The sequence below is a fragment of the Marmota flaviventris genome, chromosome 11, assembly GCF_047511675.1.
Source record: "Marmota flaviventris isolate mMarFla1 chromosome 11, mMarFla1.hap1, whole genome shotgun sequence".
In the NCBI taxonomy this organism is placed as follows: Eukaryota; Metazoa; Chordata; class Mammalia; order Rodentia; family Sciuridae; genus Marmota; species Marmota flaviventris.
Window position 1 is genome coordinate 38940790 of NC_092508.1, and position 27349 is coordinate 38968138.

The window sequence follows — 27349 nt, forward strand, 5'->3', positions numbered from 1 at the left end:
TATCATTACTAATTTTAATCACAAAAATTAATCTAAGCTCCTTTTTCTCCTAATATAACTAAAAATAATAGGATTTGTCAAACTTAATTTCATCAGTATATTTGGATATCACATTTTGAGTTTGTTTTTTGGGGTCCCAGGATAAGTCTGAATTTTCATAAGTAATATTCTTAATAAATTCAAGGGTCTCAAGATTACCAGTTGTGATTCATATTCATTTTATAGAATAATAGCTATCAGTTCATTCAAAATTTACTCAGTGTTTTTTTCTGGGCAATTTTGCTTAGAGCATAGACGCTAAATATATACCCTAAATTCTCGTATGGACTCTGCATGAGAACTGACCTAAGATTTAGATAACAAATACCATTAGCTACTTGTCAATGCAGGAAAAAGTAGAGGTCTTTAAGAACCCAATATATGATGGCTCTTGAACTGCAGGCTATGTAAACCTTTTATATGGAAGTAGATACCTTTTGGTGTTACAAATGGGTAAGATGCTGCATTTGTCTGTTGATATATTCACAGCAATCTTTTTTTCCATAAGGAAGAATTTATCACTTAAATTATTGAGTTAAATATTAATGTTTTAGTTTTAAAACATATTCACTCTTATATAATGTGAAGAGAGTCATAGCCATCTTTTTTTTACCCAAAAGTATCTTTTTATTGATTATTAAGGTAGTATCAGTGTAGATAATTTAAACATAGGAAATTATAAATACTGCTCATAATCTCACCAAAGATAACCACTATAATATTGTGCTATAGTTTTCCAATGTTCTTCTGTTTGCATTTATATTTTACGTATAGATTTATATTATATATAAAATTTTCTATCTTTATTTTTTCACTTAATGGGTTAATAGTCTTTGAAAGCACACTTTTTGTTGAACATATAATATTCTATTTTGGCTTACTTAACTATTTTCTTATTAACTGGACTTTGGTGTTCATGAGTTTAAACTTCTGAAGCATTTTTTTTTTTTTTTGCTATTATAAGTCATGCTTAATTGAACACAAATATTTGACTACATCTAAAACCATATTGGCATACATTCTTGAAAACTAAAAACAGAAAGTGGCTTATCATAAAATATATCTTAGTTCTACTAGAGTTCTTATGAATGGATCACTTAGGAACCAATGTATTTCAACATAAGGTAAACCTCCTAGAAGCCAGAATCTAGATGAGACAAAAATCTAGAATCAAGAACCAGTGCTACTCTTGTTTCTGTGATTGAATTTGTCATGTTCATCATTGATGAATAGTATTGGGAATGTAGCCCAAATATATCCATAACACAGTCATTTCCTTTTTTTTTTCTATATATGTGTGTATGATGTAAGTGTGACCATAAGGCTATGTAGGACTTTTCATTTAGGTGTAAAATTCTAAGAGCCCAAAGACAATCTGGAGAAAGAAAAGAAAAACCTAAACTGATTGAGCACAGAAATTGATACTCATTTTAACTTTTCAGAGAATGATATGTGACCAATAAAACTGAGTGTCACAACTATGATGATACAAAATAGTTAGTCAAAGCAGCAGATAAGCTGGGCGCAGTGGCACACACCTGTAATCCCAACAGCTGAGAAGGCTGAGAAGGAGGATCGTGAGTTCAAAGCTAGCCTCAGCGACATAGTGAGGCCTTAAGTAACTCAGAGAGACCCTGTGTCTAAATAAAATACAAAAAAAGGATGTGGGATGTAGCTCAGTGATTAAACAACCCTGGGTTCAATTCTCAGTACAAAAAACAAAATCAAATAAAGAAAAAGAAAATAAAAGGAGTTTTAAGAGTGGAGTTTAGACTAACTTGAGGTGAGAGTTTTGTATATGGAATCAGTACAGCTGCTCAACAATGGCAAGGTACTCTGTAGAGAATATCTTTATGTAGAATGTTATTTTTTTCTAATGGAACAGTCATAATATGCTATCATTGCTAGCACACAGCAATGTCATTCCATAGGATTTCATCATATTTTGATTTTCATTTTTAGAGCTCTGCAAGATATTATCATCCATTGTTTTGGAGGGGTATAGGAATTGAACTCAGGGGTGCTTTAATACTAGGTTACGTCTCCAGCTCCCCGCTCTTTTTAAAAATTTTGATACACTAAGTTGCCCAGGCCGAACTTGAACTTGTGACCCTCCTGTCTCAGCCTCCTACGTCACTGGGTATCATCCATACATTAGAGGCAGCAGAATTGAAGCAATCAGGGAAATGCAAAACAGATCACAGTAAAATTCCATTTCACCTTCATCATACTAGAATAGCCCAAAGTCTGATGGGATAAGTATTGTCAAGGTAATGATAAATCCTCCCATCCAGTGCCAGTGGAAGAATGAACTTGGGATGGAAAAAAGATATTTTGTTTTATGATATTTTATTTAATTTAAATGAAATATGGCCACATAATTAGATTGAAAAGAACAGCATTTATTGTGGTATTTGTTTCCCTGCCTCCATATTTGAAGTATTTCTTTCTGTCTTTTTTAATAGCTACGTTGCTATATGTTGGGTGACTTAAACAAGTGGAAATTTGTTTTCTCTTAATTCTGGGGGCTAGAATTTTGAGATCAAGGTGTTGCTTTCCTTGACATAATTAGTACCTGAAAAGGCTCTATCTCCAAAGTGACAGTGTGATGTACTGGAGCTGAGTATTTCAGCCTATGAATTTGATAAGGACATAGTTCATCCTGTAGTAGTAGCTGCTCTGACGTTAACATGGTTTGTCCTCCTGAAATCATATTGAAATTTAATTCCCATTGTGGACTATTAAGAAGGTGAGAACTTTCTTAGCTATGGGGTTTAGAGGTAGAGTTGTTGGGAAGTGATTAAGTTTACATAAACTCATTAGGGTGAGCCCCCCCAGGATTAAATCCTGTGGCTTTTTAAGAATAGATCAGGCACACATGCACACTCATTATTCCCTGTCTCTCAACATGTGATATTCTGTGCGTTTCAGGACGCTGCTAGCAAGAAAACTATCACCAAATGAAGCCTTGCAACTCCAGAACCATGAACCAAAATAACCCCTTTTCTTTATAAAGGAGACTGCAATAGGAATTTCATTATAATAATGAAAAATGAATTAAAGGAGCAAAGTTAAAAAAATCAATTAAGGTCTTATAGCTGTTATGATGGATAATTCAGACCCTGATGTTTTTAAACCCAAATGTTATTTTCAGAAAGCTGCATTAATGTCCTTAGATTCCTAGAGATATACCCTCAAACTAGTTACTTTTTCGCCCCTCAAAGACTAAGGAATTTATAGAGAATAATTTACCGACTTGAAAATAAAATCAAGAAGAGAAAATAAAGAACTGAAACATTGAAATCTAAGCACACTGCCTGTTTTCAAAGTATAATGTAATTTGTATTTGAATATAGGAAAATAAAGGACAGTAGATGTAAAGCAGGAAATAAGGGGTGGCGGGATATGACAGAGAATGAACAAAAAAGCCTCAGGGTTTGTTATAGGAAAGAGCGAGAAGAATAATACTTTTTCTTTTATTAAGCATGCATAGCAGAAAGTCAGAAGTATCTTGAAATATATAGTCTGCTCTTATTATATGAATTCCATCATTATAAAACGGTAGTTTTGATGTTAAAACTGGATGCATGTAAATGTCAAAAAAGTTCCAAATAATCATGAACTTCAGATATGATTAAGACTCCAGAATAAGGATTTATTTGTGATCATTCACTCATTGCTGTTTCACATGGCAATCTCTGTGCCAGGTTCTGACAAAGGAGAGACTCAAAAATGGAGAGTTTCTGGATTTGGTTTTGGAATGTGGTCAATCCTCAAAACAAGTTCCATTTCTTGTAGTCATTCATAGATCAGTAATATAAGTCACAATATCTGTACATTAGATCAAACTTATTTGGCCAGGTGAAATTAAAATGAATAATTGTTACCTTGTGTTAAATTACCTAGTTGTATGAAAGGTAGAACTTCAAAGAATTAGAGTTTAAAATGAAAGAAAATGATTGCCTTCATTACAGTTTTATGATAACTTTTAAAAAAAAGAAGTTGGAAAGATTTTCATAGTAGTTTTGTTCTAGAATGAAGTCAGTAACTTTATTCAGATGCCATTGAGGTGACACCAATTGATGTGTGTGCTTCTGGTGTTTCATCCTGTGGGTAGATACATGTGCTCTTTAAATTTTTTTTTTTTTTTTACTTCGACCTATTGCTATATTTGGAGCTGTACAATATAACACACATCCTGCCTGAGATAACATCTTTTTTTTCTTAATTACACTTATATCCTCTCTCTTCTCTTTTTTTTTTTAAATAGATAATATTAAGTGATTAGAGAAGCATCTCTGGGAGTCAGCTAAGATGTCTCGAAGAAGATTTGATTGTAGAAGTATTTCAGGCTTGTTAACTACAACTCCTCAAACTCCAATGAAAATGGAAAACTTTAATAATTTCTATACACTTACATCTAAAGAGCTTGGAAGGTAAGAATAATATGATGTATATGCTGTTTAAAGTCAAATTTTGGATTTCTGTTTCTGTAGTTCTGTGAAGTCATCATCTCTATTGCTGTTATACAGGGTCTCAACTGACTGGAAAATCAAATCTGTAGATGGTTTAAGTGACCTTCTATCAAGTGTCACACCTAACTTCAGAGTTCCTATGGGAGTTTTCCCTTTCTTATCTAAGGTCATGAATAGAAAGAGGCTGCAGCATAGCACAGTGGATTGCTGAGTCCAGATCTGGGCTCTGTCATTTCCTAGCTGTGTGAGCTCAATTAAATTACTGGACCTCTTGGTGCCATAGTTTCCTCATCTGAAGAAGGGAGAAAGATACTTCTCTCTATTTTATATTGTTTTTGTAAGGGTTAAATAACTTAATATTTGTAAAGTGCCTTATATAGGGTGGTATAAGTTTTTATTTAATAATTTTTAAAAATTCCTAGGATATTTTAGTTTGTACTTGCCTAAAAAAGAAATAGGGAGATTCTCCTCCATCACTTTTTTTCCTAATTAAATAAAAATAGTTAACATATACCTGAAATATAGTTCTGTATCACAAAGAATGAATCTTCTATAAGTAAGAGCCTGTATAAATTTTGCCTTGGTTTAACCAAGGTGTAAGTTTCTAAACGCCAAGGAGTGACTTGATATTATGAGATCATTTAGTACTACTCTTTTAATATACATGAAATTATAAAAGCTATGCCAAGTTATCTATTAAGTATCTTCTGAGCTTTAAATTAAAGGTAATTAATGAAGGGTTGCAAAATGGTGATGAATTTATATGTTCAGTGTGATTTAGTTATGGAGGTAAATGTTTTGGTTTTATTAAAATGGCCTGGTTAGTCAATGTTTGTATAGATAGATGTATACTAAAATAGTAGGATTAAATTTTTTCTTTGAAAATCTCAATGTGAAAACAAAAAGTGAATGATTAGAGGTAATTCTTTCCATAGTAGTCTTTTTGTAAATTTTTTTTAGTTATAACTGGACACAGTACCTTTATTGTATTTATTTTTATATGGTGTTGAGGATCAAATCCAGTGCCTCACACATGCCAAGTGAGCACTCTACCACTGAGCAACAACCCCAGCCCCCATAGTAGTCTTTTAAGATGGAGACAAATCCTTGCTTTTTAACTTTTATAGATATTGAATGAAACCTTTTTCAAAATGAAGATGATGAGAATATATTTTTCAAAATAAAGATAAGATCTACCTTATTAAAGAAAAGAACTCAGTGCAAAAGCACAGTTTATAATTGTATCATACTAATTAATTTTGTATGCAAACTATTTGCATTTTTTTCTTTTTTCTTTTTTAACTGGGGATTGAATCCAGGGATACTCAACCACCAAGCTACATCCCCAGCACTTTTTTTTTTTTTTTTTTTTTTAATGACAGGTCTTGGTAAGTTGCTTAGCGTCTAACTAAGTTGCTAAGACTGGCTTTTAACTTTGGGTTCTTCTTCCTCAGCCTTCCAAGCCACTGGGATTATCAGCATGCACCACCACTGGCTTGTATGTTTTAATGGTATATTAAAAGAGAATATTATAGACATTTTAAAATGACTTTGGTAAATCATTTTGTTCTGTCTTTATTTGTCATTGTATCATAGCAAGGAGTGTTTTGTTTTGTTTTCTTCTTCTTTTTTTCTTTTATGTCATAGAATCTTTTCATTGAAAAATTTCAGTGGTCTTCTGATAAAATTTTCTTTTAAATGCAGTAAGCAGTCTTTCCTCTAATTTCCCCCAACAAGCCATTAACCAGCCTCAATTTGAATGCTTCAATTGTCTGTTTCATTTTTGGATACCTTATAGGCATAAAATGTTCTGTTTTCTACTCTGCTAATGTCTACCTAATAGACACTGTTTTCTTTTATAGCTATACGTAATGTCCAGCCATGTAAAAGTCCTTCAGATATTTGAATATTTCTAACCTTGACAGTTTCTTTAAATGCTTGTCATATGATCTGACTTCCAGACAGCTTTCCTTGATGCAGATACCTTCTTCTGAATCACTTTGTAGTGTTCATTTGTCTCTCTTAAAATGGGAGGCTTATGATTGGAAATGGCATCGTAATATCTCACCCTTTAAAGTTTAAGGAGATTGTGTTGAGGAAGCCTAGAAGTTCCCTTAGGAACCTGCTTTCTTCCCTCCATACCTCCTTCCTTTCTTCCTTCTTTCTCTGTCCCTCTATTCTGTCTTCTAGCCACCCTTCTCCCAAAAGCTGCATCAAATCTGCCACATGACATTATATAATACATTAGTAGAAATAGATGAGCTACAAGTCAGTTGGCCTGCCTTTGTTCTGTATCTAAAGTTGTATGATCTACTTAGTTGTATGATTTACTTTTTCTTATGTGAGAAGATGGACTGTATGTCTCATAGTTTCCTTTTATTATGTTTGGAAACTGCTCTGAACAGGCAATTAGATATTAAATCCTTTAACAGTATGTACAATAAAAGGCATTTTAAAATTTTTTTCTAAGTTACTGTTTTGATGGGTAAATTTATTTGCCTTTATTAAATTAACTTTGCAAAACAAGCTCTTATGGGAACTAGAAAAGTACCTTTTTTTCTGTAAAGGTTTTGGAGAACTTAAACTTTGATGAGGGCAATATCAATAATTCTAAATTGTTTTATAAAAATGAGGTGCCATCATGAGTAAGAATTGTAAACTTGTGTCAGTATGCTTTCTGACATTTTAGAGCAAAAACTCTTGGTAGATTTCTGATTAAAGCAAATTCAGGTTGCTAATATCTTCTGAAAGAGGCATAATATCATCTTTGTTTAAATTGTTTTGGACTAATGAGTCACATTGATGTATTTAATAAGCAGACCTTGATAAACTAGAAATCATGACTGCTGAAAACTTGCTTAAATTTCTTTTAATATTGTAACCAATCTTAAAGTATTACACTTTTGTGAAGTGGAAATAAGGATCATAGTCTTGTTTCTACTGAAACTTGCATATTTTATAGTATATAGACATAATTCTAGCATGTGGTGAACTATAATGTCATCTTTCTAAATCCACTGGTTTTTTTAAAAAATTAATTTTAAGATGTCAGTGAGCAGTCTAAAGGAACATACATAAAAGTTAGTCAAGTTCATTTGTTACTACTCTCAAAAACCTTGCATTGCTCCTGTTTTTTAAACATGTTGGGTCAGTTTTTTCCACCCTTCCCCCAACCGAGGCAAAGTTTCATTGGGCTTGTGGTTAGAAGGGTGAGGCAGATTCAGAAATAAACGTCAGCTTCCTTTGTGGCTTACCCTCCCCATCCCTTCACATTTTATTATGTATTCTAGAATGTAGAAGGGTAACTACTAGACCTTTTCGTTGCTGGGAAATCTGGTCAGCCTTGCCTTTTAGGGTATGAATTAAGTATTATTGTTAAGGGTTTTTAAAGTTTTCTTGAGTGTTTCTATTAAATTTGGTACAGTAACATTATATATTGAAAATTATTTTGGAGATTTCTAATAACTAGCATTTTAGAATAAAACACTTGTTTCTCCCCTAAGGATTCAGTTAATTGTAAAAATATTTACCTTGTTTCACAGGGTACACACATACACACACTCTTACATATATTCATGCACATATATAAAAATTTTTGGAATCTCCAACTTTAAAAGTGCCTGAGTACAGCATACAGAATAGCACAGTATGTGGCATTCTAGTAGGTATTCATTCAACAATTAAATAAAAGTACTTTGTTCTTTGTTTCTGAGGGAATTTTTCCTCGTGGATATAATCATAAAATTACAGCAAAACTTAATTGCCACTGTTAGTGCTGTAAACTCTTTTTTTCTGATGTATAATTTTCTTGACTAACTTTCTGTTGTCTAAATTTTAAAAGATGAATTTCTTTATAAAAAATTTCCTTTCTGTTTTAGACAAGTTTTTGCTTCCAAATCCAAGAATTGGCAGAAGTAAGTTAAACTTCCTAGAAAAAAAAAAAAAAAAACACACAGCAAAAAACAGAACTATTTTAAAAGGAAGGAATTGTAGTGGTTAGAACAGAAAGTTAGAAATTCACATTCCAGTTTACTTCTTGGCACTCCATTTCCATATGTGACCTTTCATGAGTCATGTAGTCTTATTCTGACTTAGTTTTATTCACTGTAAAATTTATAAAACATCAATGTTTCAAATATAAAATTGAAGAATTTATTTATATTTTTGTGTACTTACTTAGTTTTATTCACTGTAAAATTTATAAAACATCAATGTTTCAAATATAAAATTGAAGAATTGATTTATATTGTTGTGTACTTATTGAAATGCTTCATTCAATTTGTGTACCTTTTTCATAAAGTAAGAAAATATTTTGTAGTGAAAATTAAACATCCTCAAATCTTAAAACTGCTTTAAAAAATCAGTTTCGTTACATGGAAACTTGAGGCATATTTTAATAAATGTAAGAGTCAAATAAATTATAGCTTTTTTTTTCTTTAATAGCTAGTTTGTTTTCCAGTGCTTTTCATTGGCACCCATTTAGGGGAAATTTTGAGAAGAGTAAAATACAATCAGGCAATTAATTCTACCACCCCATACACACTCTAAAGACCAAGTGTATTAAAAATTGTTTACCTTGCTAAGGTCTTGGGAAGTTTGTTTTGGGGAATTGGCCAAGGGAACTGTGGAACAAAAATTGTCTCCTAAAAATTTTATTTATACCTGATTTTTTTAAAAACTTTTTTTAGTTGTAGATGGACACAATATTTTTATTATTTATTTGTTTTTATGTGGTGCCCAGGATAGAACCCAGGGCCTCACATATGTGAGGCAAGCGCTCTACCACTGAGCTACAACCCCAGCCCTACACCTGATTTCTTAGTACCAGAAACTGGAGAGAAATTTGAGGCTCAGAATAAGGTTATTAATTTTGGATCCTCTAGACTCACAAGACTTATGGAGGGGCTGCAAAGTCTGAAAATTCTCTGGAACTGAGTGTAAACTACCTGTTTAAGAGCATATGTACATTTTTTCTGTGTAGGCAAATGAATCGCTTTTATTTCTCAAAATTGTCTTTCATTCAGGCCTTTGTGAAACTAAATATTGGATGACTGTATACTTGTAGTACATACATATACCAGTAGACATGTTTAAATTTTGGTGTGTTTTAAAATTTTGACTAAGATGCTGAGTACTGATATGGGAGAAAGCCAAAAACACACTCATTTCTAAAATAAGAAATATGTGTTTGTACCTACCTGTTGATATGTGTGTGTTTGTACCTACCTGTTGATTACTGTAAATTTTCATAGTTGAACATGAAATGTCTTTAAATATTCTCCATAGGGTATGTATCTCTGCTATCTGTTAAAGGCATCACAGACCACTGAGCATTAGTAAGAAATATACTGGTAAAACAGCTGACGAATTGTAATTGAAAGTTTCCAACCTTGTTAAAAATCATTTTAAAATGCTAAATTATTACAGTAACAAAATTAAACGGGCCAAATACCCACTTTTGCATTCATTTTAATTTTTTAGATTTTAAGAAAGGCTATTTTGATTAAGGAGTTAATGTGATGCACTATGAAGGGTACAGTTTTTGGAAAAAGACTTAAGTTTAATCTTTATCTTGACCAAGTTAAGTATCTTCTCTGGGGTCTGCAAAACAGAATAACATTGTTATTATTCTTAAACACCATAATTTATGTCAAGTATATGGCATGGAGATGGTATACAAATGAGATTGTCTTTTTGTAGTGATAATATATCATATTAATAATGAAGAGTAAATACAATTCTGCCATATCCTGTTATTAAAATTAAAATTTGTCATTTATGTTTTTTATGTGATAACACTGTAAATTTCATAAAAATAAATGTGATGCTTGATATAGTTTAGAGAATAAAGACACATTCCTAATGACATGAATATTTGAAACATTTGACTTTAATTTAGAGGTGTAAGAGTGTCTGTAATATATTAACATAGTTCTCTGTGGTAAAATTAAAATTAATTTTCCTTTTTTTTCCCCCAGAGGAAAATTTGCTGTGGTTAGACAATGTATATCAAAATCTACTGGCCAAGAATATGCTGCAAAATTTCTAAAAAAGAGAAGACGAGGACAGGACTGTCGAGCAGAGATTTTGCATGAGATTGCTGTTCTTGAATTGGCAAAGTCCTGTCCCCGTGTGATTAATCTTCATGAGGTCTATGAAAATTCAAGTGAGATCATATTGATATTAGAATAGTAAGTATGTACTTCAGTAAATTTAAGTTACCTATTCTAGGATAGGTGACTTGAAATATAAAAAAATAAGAATAATAAAAATATGACAGGAACTTGTAAGGATTCCTTTGATAAAATGTTAGAGAAACATAGTTCATATTCAGATATTTTTCATAAGGGTAAGTATATAGCCTTACAGAAAAGCACAAAACAGACAGCAAGAAATAAACAAATGTCAATACAGTATTTGGGGGATGTGGTAAAATCATACTTTTATTTTTGCTAATGATGTGGAAATTGAGATTTTTTTTTTTTTTTGGAAAACAATGTTATGGGCATATAGAATTGAAATCATTTATATACTTCATGCATCTACTTGAAAAAACACTTTCAAGGAAATCCAAGAACAACAGAATGGTAAAGTGCATAAGGTAATGACTAGAACATTGTTTGTTAAGAAACCCATTTAGTATGTGTGAAATGCATAACATTATGGTAAGAATTGTAGCCATAAGAAATTATGTTCTTTGTCAGTGAACGCTGAAACAACCAAATATTCAATAATTGATGAGGTAGTGGGAGTGGAAGATGGTTAAAATAGCAGGTTTTACCAATATATCCACATGTGACTCTTAGTGTCTTTATTACATGAAGATCTGACACATTTATTATAAGGATATAACAAGTATGAATATCTATAACAATTATTAGAAAAGATAACTTTAATGTGTGTTTATTATGCTTTAGATTCTAATAGTTTTAATAAAGTAAATCTACTTTTAGAAGAAAATGTATTGATGACTTCTTTTTAGTAGCTAACTTGCCTCATTGCCTTTTTGAATTTAAAAGCATATTAGCCTTATTTTAGCTTCTAGTTATCTTAAGGATAAAGAGGTTTATTTGCATATTAATAAAAAAATGTGTTTGTGCCAGGAAATAGATTTGCCTGGAATCAACTTGTAAATGAAATTGCTAATTTTGCAAAATGTTAAGTAGACAAGTATTTCATTTCATAATGAATATCATGTAGATTTTTTAAAAAATATTTATTTTTTGGTTTTAGGTGGACACAATATCTTTATTTTTATGTGGTGCTAAGGATTGAACCCAGTGCCTCGCACATGCTAGGCAAGCACTCTACCTCTGGGCAACAACCCCAGCCCCAAATATCATGTACATTTCCCAGAACGCTAAGGTATCATATTAAGGCATGTTATAGCACCTTCAAAATAAATTTGAATTTTAGTAAATGCCAGAATAGGGGCTGGGGAAATAGCTCAGTTGGTAGAGTGCTTGCCTAGCATGCACAAAGCCCTGGGTTCAATCTCCAGCACCACCAAAAAAAAAAAAAAAGTATGTAAATGCCAGGATACTCCCAATAAGATTTCATATTTCATACATTTTGTAATTATTTTTGTCAGCTGTTTTTTAAATAATTATCACATGCATGACATCTGTATGCTTGAAGTATGTAAAAAGTAGCTAACATTTTTCAAAAATTGTGATGGAATACTAGGTTTGAAGGGTGAATATACATGATAATATTGATTGTCTTCATAAAGTTTGTCTTCTGGGTGTTCATTTAAACAGCAACAACAAAATACGTTAGAAAGTTTTAATACATTTTATGGATTGATGTTGTTTATAATCTGAAAATCATTCAAGTACCCTGTCTAGTAAACTAGCAAAACTGTTACTGATCTCTGTACCTCTGGCTGAAATGTACCAAGCACTCAGCAAATGTTTGGTAAAAAAATTTAATTTTTTACCAAAGTTTAAAAAAAAAAGTTACTTAAGTTATTACTAGGGTTTTGGCTTAATTATTTTGCCCACCACTTTTGGAGTGGCATTGTCACATCATGTAATTTGAGTTGATGGTAAAATATGGTCAGACAGTTTTAGTTGTTTTAAAAAGTGGCATTATTTTTTATATGGTAAAAATAAAATGGTGGAATCTTTTACTCTAATTATTATTACCAATTCAATTCTGTACTCAAACCATCCTACATACTCATTTTTTTTTTATTTTACAAAAGTTCAAATCTATAGAAAGATGGAAAACTAGCACAGTTGACATTCTTACAAGCTTTACTTTGATTCACCAATTTTTGACATCTTGCCATGGCAACATTTTGAAGATTATACATAGCATGATATTTTTCCTTTGCATGCTAAAGTACTTATTACAAAGAATAAGGGTAATTGTCTATATGACTAGCACCATTATCAAACACAATAAAGCTAACATTTATTCAGTAGTATCATCTAATAGGACATACTGAAATTTCTTTGTATCTAAAATGTCTTATAGACTAACTTTTGTCAGTATAAGATTCATTGAGATTCACCATATATTTCATTGTTGAGCCTCTTCAATAATTTTGTTTATTTTTCATAATATTGACTATTCTGAGGGAAATTTATATCATTTGTCACATGAAATGTCATACATTCTGGATTTGTCTATGGCCCCATGATTAGATTATAACAGTTTCCTTGGCACGAAAACCATATAGGTAATGATCTTATTTTTTATTGCTTCACATCAAGTGATATTAATGTCAGGTTGTTTTATTATTGGTTTTATTAAATTTGAACTTGTTATGGTGGAGTCTACTAGCTCTCCATTCATTAACTGTTCATAAAGATGAACTTATTTGGTTTTTAGATTTAAAAAAATGTGAATTGCCAATATTGTTTTTTATTTTTATTTTTTATTTGTTTTACTTAGTTACACATGACAGTACAATGATCTTGCCTGTTCCTTAACTTGGAGTTCTCTATTATAAACAATAGCATCAATATTCAGATTTTCTTTACCATGTTATCATGAGACATATTAAAGTTAATTTCTGGTGAATTTTCAGGGAGTTTTGGTGGGTGGAATGGGATTAAAGTCAAGAATGTGTGATTGGAACTTTTGTATATGTCTACAGAGCTTTTTTTACAGTGCCGTTAAAAGTAATGTGGCAAATCTTTGTTGCTTTTCATGTCTCAGACATTGTGATTAATACTTACAGAGGTGATCTCTTTTAATCCTGTTAATTCATCTGTAAAATGGGAATAATAACATCTTTGTCACATGGTTATCATGAGGATCAAAATAGATGCTATTCATATATACCCAGATCTGTCTTTCTATATGTATGAAGCAGAGCTTATTGTATTAACTACTGTTTTTATTATTTCTATCACAGTTAAGACAGACTATAACATTATTCACTTATAGAGCAATTCAGTTTTATTCATTCAACATTCAAGTATTAGTACCCAGAATTATTTTTGTCATTTATTTTCTTCTTAAAAATTCTCCCTTCCCTGCACTATTCTTAAGAGTGTACACATTTATACACACATACACGCACTAAAGTTTAGATGGCTGTGTCTTTTATTTAACATGTGTACAGTATTTAAAAGTTATTTTTAGGCAAATGATTTTAAAGGTTGTATTATTTGAATTTTTTTCAGTGCTGCGGGTGGAGAAATTTTTAACCTGTGTTTACCTGAGCTGGCTGAAATGGTCTCTGAAAATGATGTTATCAGACTCATTAAACAAATACTTGAAGGAGTTTATTATCTACATCAGAATAATATCGTACACCTTGATTTAAAGGTAAGGTAAAGTGATTTAAAGGAATGCAAAGTCTGTGTTCCTTTGTTGCTTTTGATGTGTAGAATTTTTAAGTTAGTTTTGATCAGAAACAAGTCACATTTAGCCTATGCTGTGTGCATTCTTTGCCTACCTACATGCTACATGGACCTGATTTTGTATTGGCAGGCAGGAGAAGACTGTACATGTGAGCAGCTAATCACTGAGCTCTTAAAATGCATCATTCTTATGTTATAATCCTACAGTCATTCTACTCTATCCCTCTCTTAGAGCCATACCCTGGACCTTTTCTTAATTTATGAAACTGTCCACCTCTAAAATACTCAATTCTGTTCTCTGTCTCTGAAAATATATTCTTAATAATCCTCATTCCTTTGTTCCCATTATGCTCATTCAGTTTTCTCTTGAGGTTTTCAATCTTTTGACTCTTTCCAGATCATTTAGGTTCCTCTTGTAAGCCCTGAAACTTAAGTTTTTCATGTTGTCCTTTTTCTTCCTTTCCTCCATAGTCATCCAAGGACCTGAAAGTCTATCAATCTCTTACTTTCCAAACATTGGACTCTTCTCTACAATCTCCCTGCATGATTCTTTGACTTCCACTACCACTTTATAATAATAATAACAATTCCCAGATCTTGGCCTATAGTGCAGGCCTATCTCCTAATTTCCAAATCCCCCCTTTTAAACTACAATTTGGATACACATGTGAATGTCCCATAGAAACTTTAAAATGTCCATATCTCACACTGGACTTGTCATCTTCCCTTTCTCTTACCCTTTTTAAAAAATAAATATAAAAATAAAAAAGCTCTTCTCTGTTGGGTACCCCTGTGGAGGGGGAGCAGTTTTGACCATCTAATACCCCTACCATTTCCACTACTGATGAGATATAGGAAAAGAGGAAACATAATAAATACCAGGATACTCAGGCTCCCATGAGCTTCCTATTATTAGATTTATTTTTTCCCCTGCTAAAGACAAACCAAGTATATTACATAGCATCACACAGCACTTGAAGTCATGGATGCCGTATAAGCTTGACTTTATATACCATAAAGCCCAAGATTGACAACAACAGAACTAATTACCCTTACTTTTTCTCCTATGTTGGTATCTTTGATTTAATAATAAACATGAGGTTTTCTCAGAGTTAAAACACTATGATAGGGACTGGGGATGTGGCTCAAGCGGTAGCGCGCTCGCCTGGCATGCATGCGGCCCGGGTTCGATCCTCAGCACCACATACAAACAAAGATGTTGTGTCTGCCGAAAACTAAAAAATAAACATTAAAAAATTTAAAAAAAACACTATGATGATTGTACAGACTTTAGGAAAAGTATCTCTACATATATATATAGATTTTGCTGGTAGCAGAAAATTTTGTCATAAGTCATAATTCTACAATAGTAAAGTTGAGTCACGTGGTCCCAGGAGGCAATAGATGAAGTAAGTGTACCATGAATCTTATTCTCTAAGCTTCAAACCTGGGAACAATCAGACCCAGCTCATCCAGAACCATCAGACTACCTTGAACTACCTTCTCCTAGAAATGTGTGCATGTTCATTCTTTCATGCCTCCTTTTGTGCTATTCTCCAAGCACCTTCTTGCCTGGCACACTCATGCTTATACTTTTAAAACTTAACTTAAACATCATCTCTCTTGCATAGCCTTCTTGGACTTTTTTATGGGCAGTATTAGGTATCTTGCCTTATTATTGAGTACTCTGTCTCATAATCAATGTATCAATCTAACTTTCCTTCACACTGAAAAACCTTTTTGAGTACAGTTTTTTACTTTATTCATCATTGAATGTATAGTTCTTCTTAAATAGTAATTCAGTATGTTTTGATGAATGACTCAATGAAATACCTAATAGCTAAGCAATACATTTCACTTGATATATCTTCAATCTGAGATTAATATTCTTTTATTATACATTATTTATCATTTTTTGTTGTGCTTTACTTAGCCACAGAATATATTATTGAGCAGCATATACCCTCTTGGGGACATCAAAATTGTAGATTTTGGAATGTCTAGAAAAATTGGGAATGCATGTGAACTTCGGGAGATCATGGGAACACCAGAATACTTAGGTAAGAATTTTCTTTTTCCTACACCTTTCAAATTTATTAAGTAAATGATACCTCTCTAAAGTTGTATTTTAGAGCATCTAATCCCAGGATTCATTAGGTTCAAGTCTTTTTTTTTTTCTATTATTTATATATGACAGCAGAATGCAATGCAATTCTTATTACACATATAGAACACAATTTTTCATACCTCTGGTTGTATACAAAGTATATTCACACCAATTTGTGTCTTCATACATATACTTTGGATAATAATCCATTATCATTAATAAATACACTGAAACTTGGTTGTGACACATTTAAATGAACTGTACTAAATGTAGGGTTATTAAAACATTCACAGGATATTGACTGAGAGTAAAAATTTAATGTTTATGTATAAAGACTTTGTTTGTAAGGAAAAAAGAAATGAGTAAGAGGGGAGTTAGGGAAAAGGAGAAGGGCTTTATTAGCAAGAATGTTAGGCTTTAGAAAACAGTTTTGTTTTGGAGAAGTATAGAGAATTTATTTTGCTCCTTTTTTCTTTGAGGGGAAGAGAGCTGGAAATTAAGTGCAAATTAGGTTTTTGATAGGTTAAAAGGGATATTTAATCTACTTAAAAATCTGTCATATCCAAGAAGCATAATTTGCTCATAATGTCATTATAAATGCATATGATCATATTTATCCTGAAAAGATAAATTTAAATCAGTCTAATAAAATGATGAAATTAATTTCTAACAGTAATAAAACTAAAACTTTATTAAAGATTCTAGTTTCTCACATTTTATTTCTTCATAATTGCTTTTTCTGACATTAATCTTAATGAAACCTTGGTTTTTTTAACTACATAGCTTCCAGTTATTCCCAAGAATATTGTTAACACTTTGAACCATCTGATCTTGGGCTGGGAATATAGCTCAGCTGACAGAGTGCTTGCCTTGAATGCACAAGGCCCTGGGTTCAATCCCCAGCACCAAAAAAAAAAAAAAAAACTCCCCCAAATGAACCATCTGGTCTTACAATTTGCTCAACATTAGCTATGTTTAAATGTATAATCACAGAATAGCTAAATTCCTGATGATCTTATATCACTCAGATTTTCAAAATTAAATACAGTTCTAATTTAGTATAGTATAAAGTAATTTTTGTACCTCTTAATTTTTTTAAATTTTAATTAGTTCTTTTTATTTATACATGACAGTAGAATCCATCTTGATAAAATTATACAAGCATGGAATATATTTTATTTTTATGTTGTAAAATTTGTTGATATTAAATTTGACTTTTCTTTTCTCTTAGCACCAGAAATCCTGAACTACGATCCCATTACCACAGCAACAGATATGTGGTAAGATTCTGCTCATTACCTAAATGCCCTCATTGAAAGTTGGGTAATGTGTATTCCTGGGTTCTCTGATCCCAAGGATAAATAATAAGGGTTTTTGTCTAGAAGATTTTATTCAAGTATCATTATTACGCCACAGGAGAATATTTACTTGTCTGTCCTTTTGAGATAACACTTAAACTCTGAGCCAAAGGTACAGAAATAAATAGGAAAATTCCTTTAGGGGATGAAGACTCTGGATAATCCACAGTGCAGAGCTACATGTTTTGTAATAGAGGTAAAATGCTCAGAAAGCCTGGATGAAGCAGCAAAGTAGTCTTAGGTTCCACCTAACAATGGGAAACATTTCATCTTGGTCTAGAAGAATTAGGTAGAGGTTTTACCAAGAAAAAGATGAGGTCAGATGCACACACAAGTTTGGTTTTATGAGTGTACATTGATAGGGAATTGGGAGTTTTTGTGGCAAGCACAGAGAGAACATGATGGGGATTAGAACCAGGGGACTTCAGCAGGAGACTGATCTCATAGGCCAAGTGGAAGAGTTTAGACTTATTCCCTGTGTTCTCTGAACTGCTTATGAGTTTGCCAAGGAAAAAAGATTCTGTTGTTAAATAAGTTTGTGAAACCCATACCATATTGTCTATTTCTGGCTCTTGAGCACCAGCCTTTTCATTAATATATTTATAACTTTGAAAAGTTTTGTGGTGAAGATATTTACCTGTCCAACTCTGTGCTTTGACAAACTTACAGACCGTATGTACATAGAACCCCTGCAAAGATCATTATTGTGTCATTGCACACCATTTAGAACTGCTGCAGCAGCTTTGTGTCTCTGAAACAGATGTATGTGTTGAAGGGGATATTGTGGACATCACAATATATTTTAAGTACATTGTTTGTTATTGTAACACATGTGCATGAACTCTCTTTGTGTGAGGCAAACTTTGAGGTAACTAGTTATTTTAGTTTTAATAATATAGGAATTTCTAAAAGCAATTTGAGTCTCTAGTATATATTTAAGGACAGGAATTTATACAACATTGATAGTACTTTATGTAAATATTTAAAAATTAACATACATTTTTAATTTCCTCCTCTCATTTTTTAGGAATATTGGTATAATAGCATACATGTTGTTAACTCATACATCACCATTTGTGGGAGAAGATAATCAGGAAACATATCTTAATATTTCTCAAGTTAATGTAGATTATTCAGAAGAAATTTTTTCATCAGTTTCACAGCTGGCCACAGACTTTATCCAAGGCCTTCTAGTCAAAAATCCAGAGTAAGTAATAATATTAATTTGTTTAATTGCTATTACAAAGTAAATAATATGTGTTCATTAAGAAAGATACATTTTAAAGTTATATAAAATTAGAAGTATGCTGAAGTTTCAGGTAAAATGGGGAGAGAGATGATATGAAAGATCATTAAATAATAAATATATAACTTTAGATAAGAAAGTACAATAGGAAATTTAGAATGAAAAGATTTGGGTTATTTCTCAGCCAGCTATTAATCCTTGAAAATAATAGAAAGTTTACAGTACATATGGCTGATTATTATAAGACTTTATTGTGAATGATTTGTAGTTAAATAATTACAGTTTTATGTAACAAGAACAAATTACTGATTATCAAATCTTGAAGGATCAGATGTTTGAACAGCCTTGTAACTGTGGATCAGGCCTCCTATCATTGGCAACTTCAAGGCACAAAAAGGAAAAGCGGACCTTTTCTTTATCCAGAATCAGCCTATTTACTTAAAATGGCCTGACTACATGGTATAAAAATTGTGACATAGTGCATTATGCTGGCATCCTGATTTCTTTCTGTTAGTCTTTTATCTCTGTCAGTTATGCATCTTCTGGAGGACTCCGTTTCCTTATCTGTTAAAAGAGAGAAAAACAAAAACTCATTGATTTCTTAATTATTTTATTAGGTTAATTCAAATCCAAATAATTCTTACTGGCTATATTATAGACTTGAATGATTATTTAATAGGAATTGTAATAATACTGTGCAGTTATAAACAATTTGTTTCTCAAACTTTTTAATATTCTAAAGTTTCTATGATGAGCACATTAACTTTACTATAATCAGACAAAAATTACACAGAAAAACAAAAGACTATATAGCATATACCAACTGGTATTTGTGTTAAGCTTAGAGTTATGTTTATATAAAGATGGGTGTTTTCCCTTCTTTTACAACTGTAGTATTTGACCATATTACTTTCATATAGAAACAAAATTTGAAAATTTAAAGTGTTAGATAAATATGATTGAAGACTAGACCTTGTTTTCAAGTTTTAGTGTTATTTTTTAAGAATGCAAAATAATGGAGAATATGTTACTTATTAATGTTTTCCTCCAAAGGGCTTGTAAACCTAGAAATTTTATAATTTTTACTAAATTTTATTTGTTAAGCTAACATATTATTTCAAGCCTTTTGACTAGATTTTTATCTATAAGTTCCATGATAAGTCAAATTTTCAGTACATGTCAAGTTTAAAAAATGCAGTTTTCCTTCTTTCAGCAATCACAACTAGGGGAACACTTTTATATATAAACTGAATCTGCACATGAGCAGATATCAGGCTTGGAGGTGATGAGGAAATACAAAGGCTAAATAGTTCCTTGATTATTTTTGTTTTTGTTGTTCACTTCTCATTCTCATTCTTTATCTTTTATCATTTACCTAGATAATGAGGCAAGTATTTTCTTCAGTAAAGGAAATTTCAAATTAAGTGTAATTTCCATTATGTTTTTGTCAATGCAGACCAGAATCAAGATTTTCAATTAGAGAAAGTAATGGGTTAGCCATTAATTTTTTTTTCATGTGAATTGTGGTTCCAAGAAGAGATTTACTAGAAAAAAAGTAGTTCATGGGCTCAGGATATCTTTCTGGTAGAGTACTTAAACAGATACAAATCCCCAGCACAGGAAAAAAAAAAGACATATAAAAGATATATTTGTGTGTATGATCTAATATGTATATGATCTCTCTCTCTATATATATATATATGTACATTTATGATCAAATAAAGAATAAAAATAGTTCTAAAAGTAAACCATGAAAGTGATATTTTTTAAAAACTTGGATTTTTTGGATAATCTTGGAGAAGATATAGGTAGGATTGCATATTAAGGTCATTTAGAGGGCAGTTAAATCCATCTTTTAAAATATAAAGACCCAATAACTTGGGGCTGGGGTTGTAGCTCCGTGGTAGAGTGTTTACCTAGCATGTGCGAAGTCCTGGGTTTGATTCTCAGTACCATATATAAATAAATAAAATAAAGGTCCATTGACAATAAATAAATAAATAAATACATAAATAAATAAAAAGACCCAATAACTTTATCAGTAATTTATTCACAGGAAGTAATCAGAGAAATTCCCCCAATTTTTTTTCAGTGTTCATTGCTGCATTAATTATAGTTAAGTCTGGAAGTATTGATGGAGATCTGATTAAATAAATTATGGCATATCCATATGAAAGAGTGATAAATAATATGGCTGTTAATATGTTAACTCTGTACTGATATAGAAAAATGTGCTTGAATCACATTACTGAGTGGGTGAACAAGGAAATTGCAAAAATATATAGTGTAGGAACATGTGTTTGTGTGTATGTGTATGGGTGTATGATGTGAACTCCAAAGGGCTTGGACATCCCTATCTTGATAATTGCAACCCTCATGGCCTTTCACTGCTCACTGCCTGCGGCTTCCTTCAGCAGATGCTCTGCATTCCTGGCATCTCTAATTTCTTGAGTTCTCCATTGTGGCTCTGGCTTCACTCTCAGAGCTTTACTATGAAATCATCCTGTCAGGAACTGCTTGCATGTATTGTGACCCTGCCACAAACAACCTGGCCTCTCAGGCTTTCCTTTGAAATTTTGATAGATGCGTCCACAATTCCACAACTCTGGAATTCTGCATGCCTGAAAAACCACATTATATGAATGACGCCAGGGTTTGCCTCCAGCAAGAAATGTACTGGGACCTGCTTAGACCATGCCTGTAGTGGTCTCCAGTGTCTAGATATCTGAATATGGGGAAAGCAATCCCAGATAAACAATTCCTGAGGAGTCCCCATGCAAATTGAATACCTTGAGGAGCTCTTATCAAGGAAAGTCTTTGAAACATGTTTACACTTATCCATCTTTGAGCCTGTAAGGGAGGAGGGGTCTTAACTGATTCCTGAGATGCTCTCAAGGCATATTTCCTGTTGTCCCAGTTCAAGGTACTTGGCTTATTTTTAAGGGTTCTAATCTCTTTAACAACTACACCCTCCTTGTCTGGAACTTTTCTTATACTTCCTTTTTGGCTAAACTGCAAGTTTTCCAAATTTTTATACTCTGCTCTTCTTGCCCTTTTTTTTTCTCACTGTAAATCTGACTAAAAGCAGTCTATACTACCTGTGCCACTCCCTGAGTGCTGTGCAACCATGAAAATTTCTATATCAGATTAATTAGTCTTCTAACACTAAACTCATCCTGACACAGTTTCAGGCCATAGACAAAATGTAGATAAGTTCTTTGCCAGAATATAATATGAGTTGCCTCTAGTTCACTTTGCAGTAGAGTCTTCATGTCCGTCTGAAACCTTATCAGCACAGTCTTTACTATTTACATTCATGTTAGTAATTTTGATTTTGATCCCTTCATCAGAATTCGTCCTTTAGGCTCTTCTTAGAGCATCCTAGACTTTCTCTAGCCTATTTCTCCAAACTTCTAAATTCCTCCAATTTTACAAGCCAGTATCAAAGGTTCTAGACCACATCATCATGGATAGTCACAAGCAATAGCCCAACTTCTCAGTACCAATTTTTTGTTTAGTTCTCATTCTTTTTTTTTTTTTTTGGTGGGGGAGGGGGGCGTGCTGGGGATTGAACTCTACCAACTGAGCTATACCCCTAGCCCCTCATTCTGCTGTTTTGACAAAATATTCAAGATAATCAACTATTGAGAGGAAAGGTATATTTTGGCTCATCATTTCAGAAACCATAGACGGTTGGATCCACAGTTTTTGGTCTGTGACAAAACAGAGTCATGGCAGAAGAACATGTGGTTGGAGCAAACTGTTCACCTCATGATGGGCAGGAAACCAAGAGAGAGGGAGGAAGGGCCAGGGTCCCTTTATGTTACTCAAGGCACACTCCCAATGACCTAACTTCCTTTCACTCACCTCCCAAAGCTTTCACTACCTTCTGATAGCACTGCAGGCTGATGGCCAAGCTTTTAACACATAGGCCTCTTGGGCAGACATTTAAGATCTAAACTACAGCATGTATCATTTTTAAGTTAGGAGAATTTAGGCAAAATCCAAGCCTCTTGGTATACTTATTCCCTAATCTATTAAATAGTGTAAATAATACCTATTTCTTAGTTTCTTGTGATTATTAGATAATATATTGAAAACATTAATATAACACCTGGCATATAACTAGGCATTCAATAAATGTTAGCTACTATTATCATTATTATTCTCTACTATTTGCATTTTATAGTATTATATGTTATCTTCATAATCATTTATAACTGTCTATAATCTGTCAAACTAAAGACCTTTTCAACTTGATTTTAGTGCTCAATTTCCCCTTGATGCTTTCTTTCAAAGGAAAAGACCAACAGCAGAATCCTGCCTTTCTCATTCTTGGCTACAGCAGTGGGACTTTGGAAGCTTGTTTCACCCTGAAGAAACTTCTAGCTCCTCTCAAATTCAGGATCATCCAGTAAGGTCCTCTGAAGATAAGACTTCTAAATCTTCTTGTAATGGAACCTGTGGTAATCGGGAAGACAAAGAGAATATTCCGGAGGATAGCAGCATGGTTTCCAAAAGATTTCGCTTTGATGACTCTTTGCCCAATCCCCATGAACTTGTTCCAGATTTACTCTGTTAGCACTTTTCTCTTTGACTCATTTGGATTGACTTTGAAATTTGAAATCAACTCCATTGTGAGATGTGCTTTGTAGCTTCATATATGACTGTTTATATTGTAAATTATCTTTGGCATAGTAGAATTTAGGGAAGTGTTTTAAAGGTCTAGTTGCTTGCATAATATCATTTGTTCCACTGAGATAACTCCACAGAGAAGGAAATATTTAAATACATGACAAAATAAAATTTTACATGTGAGTTCACATGGTAATGAAAAGTTCAAGTTCAAGTGAACTTAAAAATATTTTACATATCAGGAAAAAAAAGTCTGTGCTATATTATGATTGCTGTAAACTGAACAAAAAAAAATGAATGCTTTGGAATTTAATAGGTTCTCTCTTAAGATGAGTTCTATACCATAATTCTATTGACATAATTTCTTTAGGAAAACAGTGTAAAGTTAAGCCAAAGTATATTCTTTATAGATGCTTCAGAGATGTTTTACAATAAAATGTTTTTCAATTATGAATATTTTGAAACTACATACAATTTCAATTATATATGATCTGCTGTGTGAAAGGGGTTCTTTAACCAGAGCAAAAAGGAAGTTAAAAGAATGATATCCTCTGCAAGTCAGAGCAAAGAGTAATAACATGGCTTTATTTTTTAACTCAAACGACTTTTGCCCACTCTCAGGATATTTCAGATCTAATAAGGTCTGGAAGATGGAGGATGCATAGTATGCAAGTATAGTGGTTCTTCATCCTCTAGAATACAAGAGACTTAGGAAAAATTGAACATGCTCTATTTTTAGTCAAATGTATTCATCAATTAAGTGTAGAAGAAAATGTTGGCAGATCCAGGCAGCTTACTGAAATTTTGATGTCTCCTAAATACAAGTCCATCATTCAGTGCTTTAGAAGTATATGTAAAAAATACCATGGCATCAGCAGAACTATTAGCACAATGCCAAGGTCAGCATGAGAACATCAAATTCTCCTAAAGTTCTTGTGTGAAATTCCTAGTAATTAAGGAGACTCTTGGGGGAGGCCTAAGGCCACCAAGAGAATGGCCTACAACTATGGTATTTTGCTGGGAGCAATGTGGGCAAGTCTAGGGAAAGCAAAACGTTTGGTCAATGGCCAGAAACTGTTTAGTTTTAATAGTGGGAGGTGATTTATTCATTTTAGAGTAATCTTTGATGAGTTTTTCTATCTGATGACCATTAAAATATCTATTATAGCATCATGTTAAAATAACTGGTTTCATGGCCATATTACTTTATCAAACTGTATATTGACAAAACAAACAACCTCATATTTCCCCATGCAGTCAGATATTACTATAATGATTTAAATTCCTGAAATTTTGATAGATTCCAAATTCCTTAGATGACTTTAAACTATTTTTTAATGACCATCAACTTATTTTATTTGACTAACTGGTGAATTACTTTAACATCCACAGCATTTTTTTTTCAATACTGAGGATTGAAATTGGGTGCTCAACCACTGAGCCACATCCCCAGACCTCTTTTTAATTTTATATTTTATTTAGAGATAGGGTATCTCTGAGTTGCTAAGTGCCTAAGCCTCTTAAGCCACTGGGATTACGGGTGTGGGTCACTGCACCTGGCTCATCCACAGCATTTTAAAAGGAAAATTTCTCTCTACTTTGTTGTGTGTATGTATGTATATGCATATGTGTATATGTATAGGTGTGTGTATATATGTATAGATAGATAAAATATAGTCTCTAAGCAACTTCTCTTAACCATTCTTTGCTCTGGTATATTGTGCTGAACTCAGGTGCTACAAGAGCTCCCTTTTTATGAATAATCAATATACATATAAATTCTTTAAGAAGTAATTTGTTGGTTCAATAAACTAGATGCTGCAGATGCTTAAATTGAGCTTTCATATATCTGAAACATGAGTGGTTTTTAAATGTTGAGTGCCACCCCCCCCCCCCCCTTTTTTTTGCCTTCAGTATTAAGGCAATGTGAGTAAAGCTTAGTAAAGTCATTGAGAATGAGGGAATGATTACTTTTCCAAAACACCAAATTATATTTTTAAAATTTTAGAATAATTATGCTATACCAAAAAAATAAAAACAAAGAAATGTTGAGTTTTGAATTATAAGCTACTTCTTTAAAAATCATTTTATATAGGCTTTCTTTTTCTCTGAGGAATATTAAAATAGTTTACGTTTCCTTTTAGTTAATAAAATATTAAGAGTTGTAAATTTCCATAATGTTTTTTGTAACATTGTTTTATTGTAAAAAAGCAACTGCTTGTTGCACAAAGAATATAAAAAGAATCTTTTGATGAAGATAATTTAAATATTTTCACTGATTAAATGGTGAAAATCAATCTTTCAAGAGAATTTATTAGCAAATGACTCGGTTTTTATTCTTTTTCTCCCAAGATAAAAAAAAAAAAGTCTATAAAAAGCAAATGAGATTTATTTTCCTAAAGTAGGAATCTAGAGAGCACCTCTGAGTAAGTAGGTGTCAGTAACACTTAAAACACATCTGAAAAAAACTGTTAAATTGTGATGGTCTTATAAAATTATTTGCTTTTTGAGGAGGATCCCTGGATAGGTGGGATTTTGAAATAAATGGTGTATAGATGACAATTACAATTGTCCTTTTACTGTAAGTTGACCTAACTGAGCAGTGAAATTATAATGACACTTTTAATAAAGGAAGGTAGTACCTGTTCTCCAGTCTGTAATGAGATAAGGTGATTGTGCCGGAATATAAATCAACTTTTGTTTCTATTATTATGAAAAAAACAAAAAACTCAACCAGTGTGACTAGTGATGCAGTTGATTTTCATTCTGGCACAAGCTCTTTTTTTCATTTTGGATGGGTGACAAACAGTTCAAGGCCATACTTCAAATAGCCTTGCTCTTAATAGCATTTATAAGTTGATATTTTATAACTGTTTACATTTTTTCTGTTTATTTTTGTTTTTGTGGTACTGGGGATTGAGCCCAGAGCCTTGCATATGCTAGGTAAGCGCTTTACCACTTATTTTTAAATTTTCAGTTTGATAACTGATTTGGAATTGTGTTCTTAATTGTTGTGTAAACAATTATACTTTAATTTCGAGTTACATTAAAATTATCTGACTTCTAATTGGGAGAATTATTATTAGCTTATAATTTTATAAAAGTATCTTAAAAAACAGTAATTGTAAATTTCATACAAATTGTTATGCCCTGCCATCTTCACTTTCATTAAATAATCATATTGCTTAAAGCATATAAACAGACATCATGAATATTGTAAGAAAAGTCACAGAACTGTTTATTGTCAACTTAATGATTCTTCTGGTTAAAAATTAAAAAGCATTTTTTTTTTAACATTTGTGGTTGTCCTTTGTTTAAAAGCATTTTTAAATTTTGTATTCCTAAAGTCTTGCCTGAATGTTCCAGCCTTTGACCCAGGCTGTTTATTATTAAGTTCTGTCCTTTGGAAAGACCTCATAAATTTGAAAATAAGCAGGTATCTATTCTCTGGTAATAATGGATACTTTTTTTTTAAAATGTCAAGGAATGGCAATGTGGTATATGTTGCACAAGATTTTTTATCTGGTTGTGGACTAAGAGTTAATTCCCATTATTCATGGTAGTTATGTTCTATAAAGTTTCACTTGGTGAATACTGAAGCATCACTCTGGGAAATGTAGAGGTTCCTGCAAATCTCTGTTCATAACATTTTTAAGAGCTGATCAACACAT

The 27349-nt window shown here is 32.2% G+C and overlaps 1 protein-coding gene across 2 annotated transcripts in view; it reads left to right on the top strand.

Annotated features, from left to right (window-relative positions):
• The window catches only part of Stk17b (serine/threonine kinase 17b), a 32526-nt gene extending 5554 nt beyond the window's left edge, over window positions 1-26972 (top strand). For both annotated transcript variants that reach the window (XM_027924986.3, XM_027924987.3), the window contains exons 2-8: window positions 4310-4475; window positions 10493-10705; window positions 14153-14297; window positions 16266-16392; window positions 17671-17719; window positions 18825-19004; window positions 23343-26972. In XM_027924986.3, coding sequence (XP_027780787.1) covers window positions 4354-4475; window positions 10493-10705; window positions 14153-14297; window positions 16266-16392; window positions 17671-17719; window positions 18825-19004; window positions 23343-23625 — 1119 coding nt within the window. In that variant the 5' untranslated portion in view covers window positions 4310-4353 and the 3' untranslated portion in view covers window positions 23626-26972. The remainder of the gene's footprint in view (window positions 1-4309; window positions 4476-10492; window positions 10706-14152; window positions 14298-16265; window positions 16393-17670; window positions 17720-18824; window positions 19005-23342) is intronic.
• The last annotated feature ends 377 nt before the right edge of the window (window positions 26973-27349 follow it).